The sequence below is a fragment of the Poecilia latipinna genome, unplaced genomic scaffold, assembly GCF_001443285.1.
Source record: "Poecilia latipinna isolate Pla-1442-1.1 unplaced genomic scaffold, P_latipinna-1.0 Scaffold1975, whole genome shotgun sequence".
In the NCBI taxonomy this organism is placed as follows: Eukaryota; Metazoa; Chordata; class Actinopteri; order Cyprinodontiformes; family Poeciliidae; genus Poecilia; species Poecilia latipinna.
The window spans coordinates 61401-80334 of record NW_015114591.1 but is presented as its reverse complement, the minus strand read 5'-3'; the positions used below and the strand labels follow the sequence as shown (position 1 = coordinate 80334).

The window sequence follows — 18934 nt, the reverse complement described above, 5'->3', positions numbered from 1 at the left end:
AGTTGATGATCCTGTGTCTGCAGCTGCAGTCTGTGTCTCAGTTGTTACATGTGGAGGGTTTTGTGCTGAGGTGCTTTGTGTTGTGACAGATGATATTTTGTCTGATTCTTTTGATGTTGTTCTTTCAGCTTCTGTTGCTGTTGTGGATCTTGTTGTGAGGGTTGGAGGTGAAGATGGTAACTGTACACCTGCTCCTGTTTTAGATGTAGCAGATGTAGGTGATGTTGTCATCAATCCTGTTGTCTTCACATCCACCACTGAAGTAGACGTCTGATTTGTGGTAGATCCCTGAGGTGCAGTTGTTGATGGACTTGACTGTGTTTGTGTTGAAGTTCTCAGTGTTGTCACATATTCTGTAGTTTGTCTTGTTGACGCAGACACCGACCCGCTGGCTTTGTTTCTGTTAGTGGTGGTTGATGCAGCAGTTTGTTTTGCAGTTGAGGTTTGTGTCGTTGATGCTTCTGAGGTTGTTGAATCGTCTGATGACATTTTCTGTTGATTTCCTGATCTAGTTGTTGAGAATGCTCTTGTTGTTTTCTGTGCTACTGTTTGTGATTCTGTTGCTCCATTTGATTTACTTTGTAATGTTGATGTTTCTTCATCCTGTTTGGTAGTTGTTAATGAAACAGTGCTTACTGTGGATCTTGTTTCATATGGAGAGGACTGTGTTGACTGAACGGGTTTGTTGATTGTGGAAGTTAAAGATGGAGGTGATGTTTGGGTGGAGGCTGTTGTCATGGACTCCACCATCTCTTTAGATGTTTTACTGATCGTTGCCTCTGGACTAGATTGTGTTTGTTTTGTAGTTGGATTAATTTCCACAGATTGAGTCGTTTCTGTACTCAGCCTTGTTGACACAGAAAATGATTTATTGTCAGCTGTTCCACTATTAGTTGTTGATGCAGGAGTTTGTTTTGCAGTTGTGGGTTGTTGTGTTGAAAATTTTGTTGATGCTGTTGTATTTTCTTGTGTTGTTGTCGATGATGCAGATTTATTCTGACCCTCTGGTTGCATTGCTTCAGTCAAAGTTTGTGTTGCGTTTAGAGGTGATGAAGAAAGCACATCAGTTCCTGAAACAGTTGATGTTTTTGTTGTTGATGATGCTTTAATATGATTTGTAGCGGGTTTTTGTGTGGTCACATCTGAAGTGTTTTGTTCTGAGTTGTTTTTTAATTGTGTTGTTTCATTGCCTGGCTTGTTTGTTGTTGATTCTATAATATCAGTTGTGGATGGTGTTGTAATAGATGGAGATAAAGACAATCCTTTTACAGATGTTTCTTTTGTAGAAATTACAGAAGGAGCTGATATTGTACTGAATGATGTTGTGGACTTTACTGTCAGTGTAGATGTGTAATCCATGGTGGAGGCTTGATTCATTTCTGTTGGTGGACTAGATTGTGTTGATGTTTCTTTTGGCGGTGTTGTCGCAGACTCTGCAGCTTGGGGTGTGAGTCTGGTTGACACTGATGTCGTTGAATTTTCAGATTTGGTTGTTGCAGATTCAGTATCATCCTGAATGTCAAATTCTGTTGTTACTGCAGCTGCAGATTGTGATGCTGTTGTTGCCTCTCTGTCTTGACTGGTTGTTGGTGCTGGCAGGTTTGTTGATGTGTTAGTGGCTTGGGTTTTGGCAGTAGATGAGCTAGATTTTGTTTGTGTTTCAATTCGTTCCTCTGTCACAGATCCTGCAGTTTGTGATGGGACTCTGGTTGAAATAAAATGTGATTTGTTGTCCGTTGTTCCTCTAATTATTGTTGATCCAGTAGTTTGTGTTGAAGTTGTGGGCAGTCGATCTGAAAATGATGGTGAAGCTTTTGAAGTCTCTGAATCCTGAGCATTTGATTGTGCTCTTAAACTTGTAACATCAGGCAAACTTTGTGGAGGTGAAAACACAGCCGGTGTTGATTTTGTTTGAACATCCACTGACCTATTGGGTGTTGGGCCTTTAGCTGGTTCTGAAGCAGTGGATGATTCTTTGATTGCAGGTGTTTTGGTTGTTTCTGCAGCTACAGTTTTATTCTCTGTTGTTCCGTTCAACATTATTTGCTTTGAAGTGTTTTGTAATTGTTTTGTGAAAGAATGTGTTCCTTCCTGATCGTCTGATGTCTGCACTACAGTGTGTGTTGTTTCTCTGGAGACTCCTGCAGATGGAGAAGACATCGATAACTTTATTGCTGTTGTCATGGATGAAGATGGTGATGCTGTGGATCCCACCATCTTTAGAGATGTAGGATTTGTGGTAGATGTTTGAGTTTTTGCTGTTGCAGAACTAGATTGTGATTGTGTTGCTAATTGATTAGTTTCACTAGCCGTTTGTAATCTTGGTCTGGTTGACATAAAAACTGATGCACTATCTGTGTTTCCTTGAATTGTTGTAGATTCAGCAGTTTGTTCTGCAGTTAAGGTTGGTATCGTTGATGCTTCGGATGCTGATGAAACTTCAGATTTTCTTGTTGAAACGGTGCTTACTGTGGATCTTGTTTCATATGGAGAGGACTGTGTTGACTGAACGGGTTTGTTGATTGTGGAAGTTAAAGATGGAGGAGATGTTTGGGTGGGGGCTGTTGTCATGGACTCCACCATCTCTTTAGATGTTTTACTGATCGTTGCCTCTGGACTAGATTGTGTTTGTTTTGTAGTTGGATTAATTTCCACAGATTGAGTCGTTTCTGTACTCAGCCTTGTTGACACAGAAACTGATTTATTGTCAGCTGTTCCACTATTAGTTGTTGATGCAGGAGTTTGTTTTGCAGTTGTGGGTTGTTGTGTTGAAAATTTTGTTGATGCTGTTGTATTTTCTTGTGTTGTCGATGATGCAGTTTTATTCTGACCCTCTGGTTGCATTGCTTCAGTCAAAGTTTGTGTTGCGTTTAGAGATGATGAAGAAAGCAAATCAGTTCCTGAAACAGTTGATGTTTTTGTTGTTGATGATGCTTTAATATGATTTGTAGCGGGTTTTTGTGTGGTCACATCTGAAGTGTTTTGTTCTGAGTTGTTTTTTAATTGTGTTGTTTCATTGCCTGGCTTGTTTGTTGTTGATTCTATAATATCAGTTGTGGATGGTGTTGTAATAGATGGAGATAAAGACAATCCTTTTACAGATGTTTCTTTTGTAGAAATTACAGAAGGAGCTGATATTGTACTGAATGATGTTGTGGACTTTACTGTCAGTGTAGATGTGTAATCCATGGTGGAGGCTTGATTCATTTCTGTTGGTGGACTAGATTGTGTTGATGTTTCTTTTGGCGGTGTTGTTGCAGACTCTGCAGTTTGTTGTGTGAGCCGCGTTGCTGCCAGTCCATTGTCTGTTGTTCCTTTACTTGTTAGTAATTCTGCAGTTTGTTTTGAAGTTTGGGGAAGTTGTGTCGTCAGTGATTCAGAGGTTGTTGAAGTCTCCAAACCTTGCGTGTTGGATTGTCCTGTTGAGCTTGTAATATGTGGCGAACCTTGTGGAGGTGAAACCATAGCCGACGATGTCTCTTGTGCTTGAAAATCCATCGACACACTGTGTGTTGATCTGAAAGTTATTTCGGAAGCAATGGAGAATTTGGTTGACTGAGTTGTTTCACTTGCTTCTGCAGCTGCAGTTTGTGTTTCAGTTGTTAAATTTAAAGTAATTTGTCCTGAGGTGTTTTGAAAATGTGTCGTGAAAGGTGTTACATCATTCTTCGTTGATGTTTGTAATTCACTGCGTGAAGCTGCTGCTGCTGCTTGTGTTACAGGTGGATGGGAAGATGTCGACTTTCTGGTTGATCCTGTTGCAGACGTTTCCAATAAGGGTGGCAGAGGTGTTGTCGTGTCCTCCATCATTTGTGCCTGTGTATAATGCGCAGTAGATGTGTCAGTTTTCGCAGTACGTACAGCAGCTTGTTCTGTAGACTCCATTTGCGTCTCCGTTGTAGACGTTGTGTCTGGTTGTGTGGTTCCTGCAGAGCTTTGTGTTGAGGCTGAGTCAGTGCTTTGATTCGGTATTAAAGTTGGCTCTGTTGTGCTTGAAACTACAGCGACGTTTGTTGTAGCTTTAGAGTCAGTCTTCGGACTTGCCTCAGATGATGTTTTTTGCCCCGATTGCGTATTTCTTGTCACCACTGTGTTTATTGTTGGTGAAGGTGTACTACCCTCTGTTGCATCAGACTCTTTTGTCTCTGTGTGCGACTTGGCAGGCATTTTGGTTGTTTTCATGTTGGTTTGTATGTTTTCAGGCATGTCTGATAAGGCGGTTGAAAGCCCGTTTGTCTGTGATTCAGAGGATCCTTGTGTGGGCATGCGTACTGACATTGTCTCACTTTGCGATAGTGGTGAAGAAATGCTGGTGGGTGTGTTGCCACTTTTGATATCTGAAGTCTGCAGAGCATTTGATGGCGTCGTACCAGAGATGCTTTCAGCCTCAGCTGGTGCAGGAGCCTCACGTGAAAATGATGATTTCCCCTCAGAAAATGTAGATACCGGCTGGCTTGTTTCTGAATCAGATGATTGAATGGTTTTGCAACATTCTTGGGCATATGTCTCGGTTGTAGAAGACATGATGCTTTCTTCATCAGTTATGTTGTTACTGATGATTTTCCTTGATGGCGCTGTCGTTTTTTCAACAAAAAATTGTGTTGTGTTTCCGACAGTGCTATTTGTTGGTGTACCAATACTTAATTGTGTAGGTTCGGTTGGTTGACTCACTGTGTGAGTTATGCAGATAGCTGTGCAAGATAGAAAGAATACATATGAGAGTAGTCAGGAGAGATTAACATTTATCTAAATATTAACTATTATTTTAAGCAATATGAGGTTGATATGTGAAAGACGGGACAAAGCTCCCTGTTCGTATGTATGCAAAAGTCTGTGATGAAAAAGAAAATACATGATGTGAGTAATGTTACATTTCATTCTTACAGATTAAAGTAAAAATTTATAGATCGACATACAATGACACAAAATCTTGTATAATTAATGTTTGATTAATGTCTGCTCTTCCATCACACATATCCAATATTCCTGGCTACTGAAAGTTATATCTTAATTGGATCTAGACTAAGTTCTCTTTCAGAGCGCTCCTCAGTCAGATTTCAGGAGGCTTTCTGAATTAGCCTGGTAAAAACTGACCCCTCATCCTACATCTAGGCTCTTGGATATTGAGTAACAATTAATTCCTGGTGGCACGGACGAGTTTACAACTTGTCCGTCACGCATGTGATGTGATAGCTTGACGCTATGAAGCTGGCTGGAAATTGGCTGCATTGTAAGCAACCATCCCCCACTGCAAATAGAGAAGTGCCGCACATTAACAGTCGGATGTTAATGTAATATTTGAAAGCGTAGCTAACAGTTTCCTTCACTTCCTTTCCTGCCATTGCTAAAACTGCAGGTGGACTACCATACAAAACCAGCGCAGAAAATCAGCGTTGTCATTCACAAATTCTGCTTCTGAAAATCTACTAGGGGAATCCAAGTCAATGGGAGAAAGCCCACTGAGCTGTGAAGCAAAATTTTAAAGAGAATGGCCAGGCTATTCCTGAATGGTCCATCAGTCGTGTGCAGGTGTCAATCAAACTACAACAAAACGTCTTCTCAAAAGGCAAACTTTGAATGACCTTCTGAAAACCTGCAGAATGGTAATGAGGAGTAATATAAAAGATAACTACAAATGTCGGGCTACTTTAAAGCCAGAGGCGTCCAGCTCTATTCCTGAACGGTTACTCACAGGAAAAGATATTATTATTATAAAAGATATCAGTTTTGGTGTAGCATCTAAACCTGTGCCAAAGGTTAACGTACAAGATTACTCACCTGCCAACAATTTTACAAGGAATCCACCATTCATGATGGCAGCTTGATGGTTATCTTTTATTTTTGTCTGCAAAAGACAAAGAGGAACAAATTCAAACGATTTTTTTGTTTTGTTTTTTTTCTATGAGAGACAAACAAACGCTCCCTCCTTTAATACGGCTTGCTTGCTAACTTTACATTCCTTTTTGTCTGGTTTGTGACAAAGAAAATTCAATAGCATTTTTAAGTTATTCGTCACTCCAAGCCTGTCACGTCCTTTATTAAAAAAATCTATCAGATCCTACATTTAATTTTGTCACATATTACCTAAATCCTTTCATTTTGGTTTTTTAGGTTGACCTTGAGTATCTAAAAGCAAAAGTTATCCAGTGGTGTTTTGTTTTTAATGGCCACAGTGTCCAATGTGCCTGTGAGCTTACCAAGTAGCTGAAATCTTGGTCAGTTTGTGCAATAACCAAAACTGAATCTCGCGCCTTATTGGCAACAGCGTTTACCAGTGCCGTTGTTGGCAATAGATCGCAGTAATTGAAGTAACTAAAGTATTGTACCTGAACACAATGGCTGTTAAGCTTTAACAACAGTCAGACATAATTACACATCTGTAAGCTACACTGTCTGTTCTGTGGAGCAACGGCTGCTGCTTTGTTGGAGGCTTTGTGTGGAAAGGTGCCTGCCGGTGTTGGAGCTGCTTCTGAAGGGTTTGGCTCTATTGTGACGCTCACGACAGAAACTTCCACAGGTTACGTTGGGTGAACCCGACTGTAATTAAAGTTACAATCCACTGATTCAACTTGCACTCCCGAAGAGTCAACAGTTTTCAAAAAGGATTACCGACTTATTGTCCGCACCGGATTTGTCTATTCAAGCACACAAACAAAATGTAGAGGTCAGATTTAGAGTCACTGATGTTATTAGAGCGTGGGAGGGAACCAGAGTCCCTGTCTAACAGAAAAAAACTAAATAAAACAATGAGCACCAGAGGGATAAACTGTAAGGCTGCACAGCCAAATGGTACAAATGGCATGCTATTGTGCAGCTTACCAGTCACACGTTTCTCTCTTTTGTTTTCTTAAGAACTTCCTTGAGCAAACCTTGGTACTGTTTTGGGATTTTCGCAGAATTATCTTCATAGCTCATTTATTTCCTTCATTGTTATATAATGACATATTGAAAACATGCAGCATTTTTCTTCCTGTTCTGCATTTCAAAGTTCCTCATTCTGATATCACAAATAGCAAAGGGGTATTATAGTTTATTAGATCAAGTATTAATCAGAGTGAAACTCATTTTTCCTAAGCACATATGAATACCAGAAAAGTTATTGCAGATTCTTTAGCGTTGATCACTTTTGATGAGATTGAATAGGTGCAAATTCTAAAGCAGATTTGAGAAAGATTTGCCACAGAAATTCATTTTTACAAAACAGTTTATATGTTATTATTTATAAGAACGTTTGGACTCTTTATCTTAACCTTGTGTGTCATAAATAAACACAATTGTGCCATCAAAGCAAGCTGCAATCTGGCCAAAGGCTGTCAAAGCCAGAAGTAAAGCTCATAATTATAAGGCACATAAAATGATTCACCTTCATCTGGTTAGGAGTTCCAGAAGCTTATTTATAGAGCACTCAAACTAATAGGGCTGTTAAATTCTCATTAGTCACTGACACAGCATTCCTTCCTTTCAATTTCCAAAGCGATTAAGATGCAAGTTCCTTTCTTGTCGTGTTTTCAGGTGTTTTAGCTTGTGGGGCTGCTTGGGGAGAAGAGTCAGAACTGCAATCAAGGTGTTTCAACCCAAACACACTTCCTGTTCAGTGATGGCTCTTCTTGTTCCCTTCACTTCTATCTCAGCCCACCTGTCTTCACCGTCTGTAATGACTGTCCTCAAAACAAAATGTTTCATTTTCCCATAAAATGTAAACGAGCCGCTCAGTCCTGGATTGACCATCTGGGTGTAGATGCTGTTTCCTCTCTCAGCGCGTAGGTCTGAATGTTTGTTTTTCTGGTGAACTACGTATCCGACACCAGTAACCTCGAGTTAAGGTGCCTCATCATTTGACTGGATTAGTCTCTGACTAAAACTGAATCCTGTTTTACCCCTCAGCCCTCATTCTCGATGCTCAACAAAACTTTTTTTTTAGGACGGGCCAAACCAGTTGTTTCTGTGCAGTAGCAGGAGGCCTCAGGTGTGCAGCTTCCTGCACCTCAAAAACCCAGGTTCTTCAGATGCATGCTTGAAAACTAACGGCGAGAAGACAGGTCTGCAAATCACTCACAAGTGTAAGCATCGTCTCAGCCGCTAAATTTCAAAGGGACACGATGTGTAAGTGCTTTGATTGCATTCGGCGTCGCTGTAGCTGCCAGAGAGTTTCTCTTTCGAACATGTGTACTTTCACAAGAATAGAGAGTCATGGAAAGCGCTGGAGTTTTTCTGGTGAAAAATAACTATAAAAGTATCTGATTTTTTGCAATGTTGTACTTGCTGTCAGGATAGTAATGACTGGATTGCATAGATTACAAAGAAGTCTGCACTTTCAAGAACACGACGTAGGCAATTCTGGTTAAAACGGGTCTATATATTTCTAGACATCAAAATAGACTTAGATGTGCATTTTTCTTTTATCTAGAATATCCTTAATCGTCTGCTTCTTCACCTTGTACATGAACTCAGATGACTCATATCCTGGATGACTGAAGACCTACACTAAAGCGCCTGAACAAATATTACAAGGAAAGTTTAGGAAAATTTAACTGTGCATGTTAAACTGCAGCTCCAATTTGTCAAAATGTAACCCTGCAGCCCAGGTTGTGTGCGATATACCCTTTGATGAACTGGTATCCTCCAATGTGGTGGAACAGTTCAAAATAGCAATGAACTTCCAGCGATTGTAGAAAAAGAACGCATTTAGAAAAGCAACATCCTCCTGTTGCTTTTCTAAATGAAAGGACGAACCGCAGGGATGCGAGAGGAATTTTATCTGTGCAGTTGAGTGTGGAGGTCACAGTTTGGGATGTTTATCAGGTTTGGTGATCTGAGAACTCACTCACACCTAAAGATGCCTTTTTAGCCTCCAGGGATTTCCTGATCACTGCTACAAAGTTACTAGAAACCTCTTTTTTTTCTTTTCTTTTTTTTAGAAACTCTGAAGAAAAGTACAAGTTGTTCATAGCAACTTCCGTTTGAGCAATCAGCAGGAAACAAATCACAGCAACAGCAGCCTGCAATGGTAATTCCTAGAAGTTTCTACAAAACGTCAATTCTTCATCTTCTCCACCCATGTCCACCTACATACAGTGTTTTTATATTGTGTTCTCTCCTGCAGGATTGATGAAGCTATCGCACGTGAGCCTCTGAATAATAATTTCCTGCGAGTTTCAACACGTACAAATTTCAGAGCAGGCTCAATCTGACAGACAAGAAAATCGAGAAGCGGGTTGCGCAAACCCAAAGTTTATCGTGAGACTTGAAATGTACGAATTACACGAGGTTAGACTCACCTTTTTATCAGTCTGATACAATATCTTGACAAAATCTCCAGTTCACTGATTGGTTTGAACAAAACTAAAAGAAAAACAACAACGGAGTTAAGCTCATTTTGCGGAAACCTGTTCTTCCTGCCTTAACAGCTCCAGCGGCTGCGCCTCACTGCATAAAGTCAAATATGTAAATTGAAAAACTTTGACTTCTGTATGTAACAGCAGATTTAAATACAGACAAGGACATAGAAAATTTGTTTTATGCTCTCACGTTGAGTGCTGGATTTTAAAATTAATTCGAAAAAGAGAGATGGAGACCTGCCAAACAAGCTGAAAATACTGAGAACTGGTTTGTCACTTTGCTGCCAAAAAAAACATATCGAGCCTTAAATAGTACTTATTTTTATACCTCAAAGGGTGGTGAAGAATTTAAAATATTCCTTAAAATAATAAATATCCTATGCTGTCTCTGTGGGAAACTTAGTCACGTTTTTGAGCAGCTTTTAAATGTCCTTAAATCTAACAGCAAGTGCACAAAACAGTACAGAAAAGTTTGTAAAAAAATATCTGTGTATACCCCACAAATCCTTACAAATACAAAACATGAAATTGGGTTTGCTTTCTATTCACCATATTTGCCTCTGCTGGCTGATGATGCTATTGCTCATCTCTGCCACTACAGAACACGTCTTTCTCTGCCTCCCTAAATCTCTGGTGTCGATATTGTGAACATTTTGTTAAATGATTCTATGTTCAGCTAATCATTGTCTGAAATAAAAAACTGCAATCTCCAGCCGTTTATTTCCTCACAATACTGATTTGTGCCAAAACTTTAAGCCAGCATTATTCTTCATGTCAAGAAATCCCGAACACTAATTAGACTGTCACTGTGAGAAGTTTTGCAATTAGTCATCTACATTTCCTGAACCCATGTTTAGATGTTACTGGTAGATAAGTAATAGAGCAACATATTTCCTGTTCGTCCACAATCCGCCTTGTACTGGCCAGTTATTGTGCCTGGTAACCATGAGAACACACAACACAACACTGGCTGCAGCCTCTTTCCGCCCTGATATTACTCAACATCAAGGGCATTGCTAATGCGATAAGATGGTTGATAGCAAAATTCATCCCATACCTGAATGTCTTTTGCTAGGCTTTTATGTTTGCAGCCATAAAGGATTAGTTTCCATCGACATTTTTTTCTATTTTATTTTTAGCCGTTCATCAGTTTGGTCTTTTTGTTGAAGCCGAACTTCACAGAAATAACTCTGCGCCCGCATTCAGTCAACAGAAGCTATCTATTTACTGAGAAGCTGAGGACTATTTTTGCGAAGCAGCTTTCACAAGGAACAACTTGAAAGAGCTATGCAAAGTAGATGAGATGTAAAACAAACCTCGCGCAAGTGAACAGATAAGAGGAAGTTGGGGCAAAATGCATCCATTGTTTTCTGCTTGGAGGACTGAATTGAATCGGGGAGGGGAAGTTTGTCCCAGTGTCTCCTTCCGGCTGATGGGTGAACTGGAAACAAACTCCAAACTAACAGGAGGCACCCTGATCAGACTAATAAATTACTTCTGCTGCTGAATTTACATCACTGGACATCACGCTTTCTGGCCTCCCTTGTTCGTGTCTCGCAGCTTGTGCCAAAATGAATCCCATATCTGAATAAAAATGAATTTATTAACCGTTGCACCAGCTTTAGTGGTGCCTCCTTCCAGCTTAGGTCTCCTTAGTTCTTTAACGAACATTGAGGTAATATCTCAATTTTATTCCCAATCTACTCTTTATTTTGCAAGTCCTCCCTGCAAAAACACTTTGACTGCAAAGATTTTTGATTTCCTTTTTCTATTTTTAGAATCTCTAAAATAAGTCAAATATTAAATAATTCAATAAATTATATATCTTAAATGCCAACTGGATGACAAAGAAGTGGACGAGTCGGTACGGCGCTTCCATTTTTGTTGACTTTGTCACGTCTGCATCACTGTGGTTGTTAGGAATGTCTTATTGGGAATGCTATTGAGGAAGTCTGATTTGATTTATGATGGATTTCAGGTGGTTACCACTGAGTAAAGACACATTTCTGCCAATAATCTTCCTCGATTTCAGTATTAATATAAACTGCCGAGATATTTGTGTATTTTTTGGTTAAGTGCAGGAAAATTTACATCTCCTTTTATTGGGTCGCAAAGTGTGTGTGTGTGTGTGTGTGTGTGTGTGTGTGTGTGTGTGTGTGTGTGTGTGTGTGTGTGTGTGCGTGCGTGCGTGCGTGTGTGTGTGTGGGTGCAGGAATTGCCATTGATGTGTCATTGAGCCTTTACAGGAAGAGTGACCATCAGACCCATCCTTCACCTCTGGGCATTAAACAGCTGTTTCTCTTGATCCAGATTCAAGTTTAAAGCTACTTTGAAAGTATTGCTGCTAAGGATTTATTGCGTATTTGTCTCCTCCTTCTGGCCTGCAGAGAAACAAGTTGACGCTCCTCCGAAAAACCTGCAGGACTGAAACCTGGCAGCAGATTCACATCAATTCAGATGTTATGCTATGTCACACCCTCATGCAAACGCACACACACCCAAGCGCGCACCCACACACACATTCCTATTTCACAAACCAATTTTTTTTTTCTTTCCTTTTGCTTGATTGTCGTGTTTTGGCATTTTAAACTCTGCTATGTCCATACGTCACCTCTGCCTACCTGCATGGGAATACTGGTATATCAATGCAGGGCATGTAATGAGCAGATATAAAACTAAATCAATTAACGCTTCAATGAGTGAATGGGGTGAATAAATTATATGTTTGTTTTCAACATACTTGGACAATAAATGTTAGCAGAAATACAAAACGATGATCAAATATGAAATAACATGACATTATTGTGTCGAATGACATCCTCGGTGAAGAACTTCAACTGACTATCAAAGAAATAAAATTCATAGTTTCCTGCTCAGAATGGGGAAATAAATGCTCAATAAATCCCGTCCCGATATAAATGACGGTGTATCGAGGCTAAAACGTATAGGTAAACACATTATGGCTAACGGTATCCATAATGTGTTTACCTATACTTTTTCATTCATATCACAGCTATCTTGTTTATATTATCCATGACTGTAAGTCTTTATATAACTCACCCATCGTAAACGTCCTTGTTTCTCGGACTTCTCCGTCTAATCAATGCAAAAGAGAATTCGACTGAAAACGCCTTACATTAAAGACGGTTCATTGTTCGTAATTATAGTACAACAGTGAAGTTGGGACAAAAGACGCGACTGATATTGTTCTTTCATAAACTTTATACAAGGTAAATTCAGCATAAAAGAGTTATATGGAGGTAAGTTTGCACAAGATGAAGAGTGAACTTATCACACACCTGTAGCCAAAAAGGCGTTCATGAACAACTTTAAATCATTGAGAGAATGGTTGACTTTAGCTGCCGGCAGTATTGTTTCAGGCCTTTTGGATTTTTTTTTGTTTGTTTGTTTGTTTGCAAGGATTTCCCTTTTTATTCCAGTGTATTGACTTCTAAGTGATTGCTTGCAGAGCTCTCACTGTGTTTTATTTGACACCAACATCCAGTTATTGTCACTCGAAAACCGATTATAAGACCTGACCTCCGGGATTAGGCATGAAGCAGGGCGTCCGCTGCTGTTTAGAAAGAATCTCTGAAAGTTTAACTCATGTTGGTGAAAAGTAATCCTTGCTCGGGTCTCCAATGTCTTGTCAGTTCCACACTATGAAATAAAATGCAAATGTAGCAACATTAGGTTTATATAGGACACTCAATGACACTTTACATGAAATCAGTCATTTCCATTCATGCACACATTCACATACTGACGATGGCAATCTACCGGATCGTAGCCACAGCTGCCCCAAGGCACTAATCCTCACTTTCTGTTTTGCGTATCCTCAAAACATAGTCCCCCCCACTCCCCCTCCCTGTTTTATGATAAATGAAAAATATAAATTTATCAGGAAGATGATTGAAGAGAAAAAGAGACATCTTGGAGGTTTCACTCCAGGAAATGACGCAGAGATTGTCACTTCTGCGTCACCGTAGTTGGGGCTGATGGAGGAATGTTTGAACACATTCTTATTGGGAATGCTACACTGTAACTCTGTGCTTTGATTATGTTTATTGAATTTGAGGCCTGTAACATGAAGCAAATCAGGAAATGTCTTGACAATTACGCTGAAACTTTAGAAAAAGAGTCGTCACTTGTTAGAGTGACAAGTTTGCACCGCTCTGCAAACCCTAGAAGGCCCGAAAAGATGCGACACCAAAAAAAGTATCTCTTTAACTGTAATCCAACGTCGCACATGCATGTACAAAAACTCACAGAAATCTTGTAGTAAAACCATGATTAAATCAATTAAGTGCTCACAAATTGGTTTTGGATCCTAAATTATACGAAGGACAATTTAGTTGAAAAAGACCGACATAAGGGGCATCGCTGGTGCAGCGGTTTCAGATGAATGAAGTAAGTGGAGAAGATCATTTTAAACATTTCACGATCTAAAATCACAGCACTAGAATAATAAGGCATTGAATAAGATGATAATGTTTTATAAATGTAATTAAAGTATCACAAGTTGCATATAGGGAGAGCAAATAACTTACTTAATTTTGAAAACAAACCGTGACCTGTTTTGATACCCTGGTGACTAATGGGAAATACATTTGACTTTTAAACGGATTATAATTAGACGTCCTTCATGTTTTTAAAACTACCTCTGCACTACGTTTCGTCCTGTAACAAAAGGGCAGCTAATTATTGCTGGGTGTGGTGAGACCTGCAGAACAAGAACACATTGGCGTGTGCTTTGTATTTCAGAAACCATGTCAGGCATGTTCAAGGAATAATACAAAGAAACATGGAGTCAGTCATCATTACAAAGACATGTCGAAAAACAGAAGGTTTTCTGCCGTTCCCATGCGTCGATGTGCGTCACAGGACAAACTTCCTTGTACCTCACATCTCATTGATGGCAGCCAAAAACAAAACATTTGTCCGTTTTAATTCACCCATTACATGAGTCATGTAGTCAAAGGTTTCTCAGCAGCTTCTTTATCAGTCGGGCCAATCTCAGTTTTGCTTTCTCTAGAGGTGCAAATGTAGAGCTTTTGCTTGAAATGCATTTTAATAGTCGTATAGAAATGTACCATTCATTAGTAAAGGTGAGAGTGCAGAAGTTTTTAGTTTCTTCTGCACCCTTGCCTGCAGTTTGAGACTTTCACTTTTAAAAATCCGGTGAAAAACGGGAAGAAAATTGTCAAAAAGACAAGAAAGACAAGCCATTGAAGTAAATCCCAGTCCGCACCAAATTACGTGAAAATCAATCAGCCGGAGGAAAGTCAGTAACACTTAATTGTGTCCATTGCCAATATAAACCAAGAGAAGATCTCAAATTATAAACTCGGCACGCAGAAGCACATTTAATGGGGAACCTCATTGAGCGAGCATGACTCAAGTTTACATGAGGCCTTTTGGGTTGTCCACACTTACCCAAACAATCAACCAGATGAAGGGTGCGGAGAGTGTGACTCGCCAGACCTGGGTGTATTTTCACCTGGACAGCTCGCGCACGCCGCATTCAAAAGTGATTACGTTTTAAACACAGCGATGAACAGACTGAACTCTTTGTCACACTGACCTGTCAAAGCGATTTTTATTACACCCGAGTCACATTCGCCCCGATCCTCTCATGACAATCACACATTCATACGCTGATGATTTGTCAAAGCGCATCAACGCACGGTGAAGAAAGTCGGAATAGAGCCACTACTCTTCCGATTAGGCCTCAACTTCCTCACAGATCTTACAACAGTAGACGGTGGTGGAGTCGGGTAGAGCTCTGCTACATTTAACTGCATGTGTTTCACGAGTCTTTGAAGTTTCACAAGTTTTTCCTTGACATATTTATTATTTGACATAACACACAAAATTCAACTTAAGCTTTTATTGGAAAGCTGAATGCTTGTTTGGCTTTCATAGTGAAAATATGATTAGAAAAGGGCATGAGGTGCAAAGTTATGGCTGCCTGACAGCAGAGAGCTTTCTTTAATCTCCTGTGGCATTTTCCAATTATGACTGGCGCATGGTGAAAGGTGCCAGAGTGTCATTCCCTCCTGACAGAAAGCAGATCATCGTCAAGTTTACCTGGAACCCACAAAGTGACATAACAGTGAGTTTATTGCAAAGCAACAGGATAGGCCGATGTCAGATAAGGTACTGGATGGATATTGATTGTGAAATCGGACATAGTGACAAGTTCAAATTTGGAACATCTGGCCTCAGATTGATATTTGTAGGTATTCCTAGCTGGAATAAAGCACAGGGTGTATTTGGTTTGTCTGCTTGCATTTAATGAAAAAACCACTTTAACATTTGGAGAAGACAGAAGTTTCTTTATGTCAAGGGATTTTAGTTTGTTTTGTAGTTTAATCTCTTATGAATGGTGCTATTCAAATAAACTTGCCTTGCCTTAGCAGCCGCTCTCCCTGTCGTTTGTGGCGTCGCATCTCGTTGACGTGCTGTTTCTGTGTTTAACCCGTTTCTCCCTCCAGCAGTCGGCTTTCGGCTGAACTATTTCTGCCATCAACTTAATTTTCACTAACAACATATGACAGACTTGGCCCAGTTCTCTGTGTTTAGCCAGGTATGATCCACGGATGAATCAGTTGGATCAACGACTCTGTTTACCTGAGCTTCACCCAGAACCAGTAATGGAGTTTCCGCTGCCGTTGACTCTTTTTATTCCTGGACCAGGGCTTCTGTGGGACTTTTGTGTCTCTTTCCTGCATTCTCAATTCCCACCAAGTCACATCAAACAGCTGCTTCACAATTAGTCAGGTTCTTCTTGCTAAAAGAGAGAAGTTCCTGTTTACTGTCAGCATAAGCCTGCTCAGGATGAGGGAAAGTCAGTGACTTGATCCAGTCAGAAGTGCTTCCTTAGATGCACAGTAACTGTTTTCTATGTTTGCAATCTTAACCTTAATTTGACTCCTTCACATTCTGCTTAAGTAGATTGTATTTGATTGATTTGGTTATGTGTGGAGATGGAACGATTTTAGAGGAATGCCTTCAGTTGTCATTAAGTTTCTCTTATTTTCATCACACCTGGTTTCCCGTCTTCTGCAGATTTCCACCCTTACTCCATATGAAACGTGATGACGAGTTGTTATCAGTAATTGGACAAGCTCGTCTAAGACCGAGTAATAAAACCTATGTCAGGTTTGGATAGACTGACATGCCAATGTTCACAAATTCAACAGGATGTTCCTTAAATTTCAAAATGTTTGCCATCTCTAACAACTATGCACGCTGTCTTTAAATGCCTCTGACTTCTCTTAACGTACTGGAATCGTGTTCTCAGTGAAAACTTAAACTCCTCTAAGCAAATTACTGTTGCACAGTAAGAAGGATGACATTGGACTCAATCCAAACAGGATGAAATTGTGGTTAAGATGTTGAAATATGGTTGAAAGCCTTTGCGGTTATCCGACCTTGACTTTTGACATTTTTCTGTAGGCTAAATTCACAGAGTTGGGAAAAACAAAGTCACATTTTCTAAATTTTTTTCTGGGCTAAATATAGACAATGACTGGCCAACCTGAAATAGCCTAAAAAAAAAACTTTGTTTATATGGCTGTCCAGTGTTTGGAAGGAAAAAGTCAATCAACTTTGATGTTTACGTTTTCCTTATAGCAGATGTTTTTCATTGAACTACTTGATGAATTGCCTGAATATTCCCCCCATTCTCAGTATTTGCATTTAATTCCAGATTCTCATATATTTCGAGTTCTGTCCAGCACTTTATCTTTCTTTCATCCGACGGGCAAACAAGGCGGATCAAATAAAGGACGGTCAGTACGAGTCTTCTGCTCGTGTGCGTTTTGCAATCCAGTCGTGCTGAAGTTTTTTTTGGACGAGTGCGTCCTGAAATACCTGGAATACTGTACGCCTTAGACACGACAACCCTGAGGGCAGCATGCTTCAGAAACACCCCTATCATGCAGTCGGTGCGTGGATGAACGCCTGGGAGGGACAAGAGAGGCATCCAGAAGTGTGTGGGTGTAACTCAAGAAGAGTGACCACCAGAGCTGTTGAGTACTTGTCACATGAGAAATGTGACATTAAAAAAAAGAAAAGCAAAAAGGAAAGACGTCAGTCACAACTTCATGCACAAGGCCAGCAAGAACATGTGTTGTGTGTGTGTGTGTGTGTGTGTGTGTGTGTGTGTGTGTTACTAAGAAGGTTTGTAAGCGTGTAAGTGTAATTTTTAAGCTTTTTTTGAATATCCTTTTTATTAAAGTCCTAAAAGCATAGTTTACTAATATAAAAAGCCCAAACAATAACTATTAAACTATAATTTAATAGTTGATGGTTAGAATCTTCCATCTAAAATGGAAATAATAATAATAATAATTAAAAAAAAACAACCCAGCAATTATCATAAGTGAAGATTCTTCTGGGGTTATCATGCTGAAGGACTGAAAGACAATCCACAAAATAAAAACAGAAACCGAGCATCAGAGCGCGTGATGGAGAGAATACCGTCACACTGTCCAATAAGGGATTCGTGACGTGAAAGATCCAGAGATAAAAACGTCAGGATTTATCAAATCGAGTCTTCGGGTTATTTATTCTTTTTTGGAGGTGGATAAATTGTACTTTGCATGTAAGTGAAAATAACTTAATAAAAGGGCAAGAAGATCATCTTAGGAGATAAAACAAAAATAGGCAGGAGTGCAATTTTTAACTTCTTTTTAAACAGATAATGCACAAAAGGTTAAATTACTTCTGAACCAGAAAATATTTCAAGCATTAGTCTATTGCAGAGATGAGCCATCAGTGACAAAGATGACCTTTCTTAGTTATTTTAGCTTTGTAATCAACATTCAATCTCTTCAGCCTTTGATGTTTTTAGATAAAGTAGATATGATGTCAAACCTCTCTTTAAAAAAAGCAGGCAGACAAATATGACAAGACTTTGTTTTCTTTCATTCTAGTTGGAAAAAATGTTACTTAATTTAGACGTGATCTTTGCGCAACTTTTTTTTTTATCCTCAGAGAATAAACACACCTGGGGAAAAAGAGCCCTTTTGTGCTGCTATGGTCTGCTATTCATGGTTGAAATCTTGACATGCTGACGGCAACTGATGCCTTTAAAAAATTTGCTGTGATGCAATTATCTGATTTTAGAAACACTGCAGTAACATTGACGGAGCATGTCCAGTTCGTTGTAAAAGTATTTATGTCCCCTGACCTTTTCCTCATTTTGTCAGGTTACAGCCCACCAACTTCAATGTACCATAAAAAAAAATAATAATAAATGAGGCAACCTACAGTTTTTCCAAGCATATTTGAAAGTAGAGATGTTTAAGATTAACTTCAACAACACGGAGAAATGCATGTAATATAAGTAAACAGTAAAATTTGACTAGAAGACCTTTTACAATTGGTCCAAACTTGAACTTCCTTGTCTTGAACAGTCTACAAAGGTCATGGCGTTCAACGGAGCTGCCGACACACCCAGATCTGGAAAGTTCAACCCTGAAAACAGAGAGCAAGATGAAGTCTCCATACTCCGTAAATGTCATCACAGGACCTACAATACGGCCTTCGAAAGCACTGACTTGTACATACTGATCAAGTCCAACTTT

General features: G+C 39.6%; 2 protein-coding genes and 1 long non-coding RNA gene across 3 annotated transcripts; 1 reads left to right on the top strand and 2 right to left on the bottom strand.

Annotated features, from left to right (window-relative positions):
• Positions 1-199: 199 nt before the first annotated feature.
• Positions 200-2486, bottom strand: LOC106935524 (platelet binding protein GspB-like). The gene is made up of 2 exons (XM_015016032.1): positions 919-2486; positions 200-400 (listed from the first exon to the last, which is right to left on the bottom strand). Exons 1-2 carry the CDS (start codon positions 2335-2337, stop codon positions 200-202), a joined length of 1620 nt encoding a protein of 539 aa, XP_014871518.1. The 5' UTR covers positions 2338-2486.
• A 1126-nt stretch (positions 2487-3612) lies between these two features.
• Positions 3613-4706, bottom strand: LOC106935526 (flocculation protein FLO11-like; the record flags this gene model as incomplete). Its single annotated transcript, XM_015016034.1, has 1 exon — positions 3613-4706. A coding segment is annotated over exon 1 (912 nt), but the record flags the coding sequence as incomplete, so codon positions are not given.
• A 2543-nt stretch (positions 4707-7249) lies between these two features.
• Positions 7250-9251, top strand: LOC106935527 (uncharacterized). Its single transcript, XR_001421906.1, has 4 exons — positions 7250-7823; positions 7922-8103; positions 8919-9007; positions 9104-9251. It is a non-coding gene; the product is annotated as an uncharacterized LOC106935527 (long non-coding RNA).
• Positions 9252-18934: the final 9683 nt, after the last annotated feature.

Excerpts from the sequence above, each read along its gene's own strand:
- LOC106935524 (XM_015016032.1), bottom strand. The coding sequence starts at position 2,337 with ATGTCAACCAGACCAAGATTACAAACGGCTAGTGAAACTAATCAATTA. Across the intron at positions 401-918 it reads CAACACAACAACCCACAACT|AAACAAAGCCAGCGGGTCGG; the intron begins GCAAAACAAACT and ends CACCACTAACAG.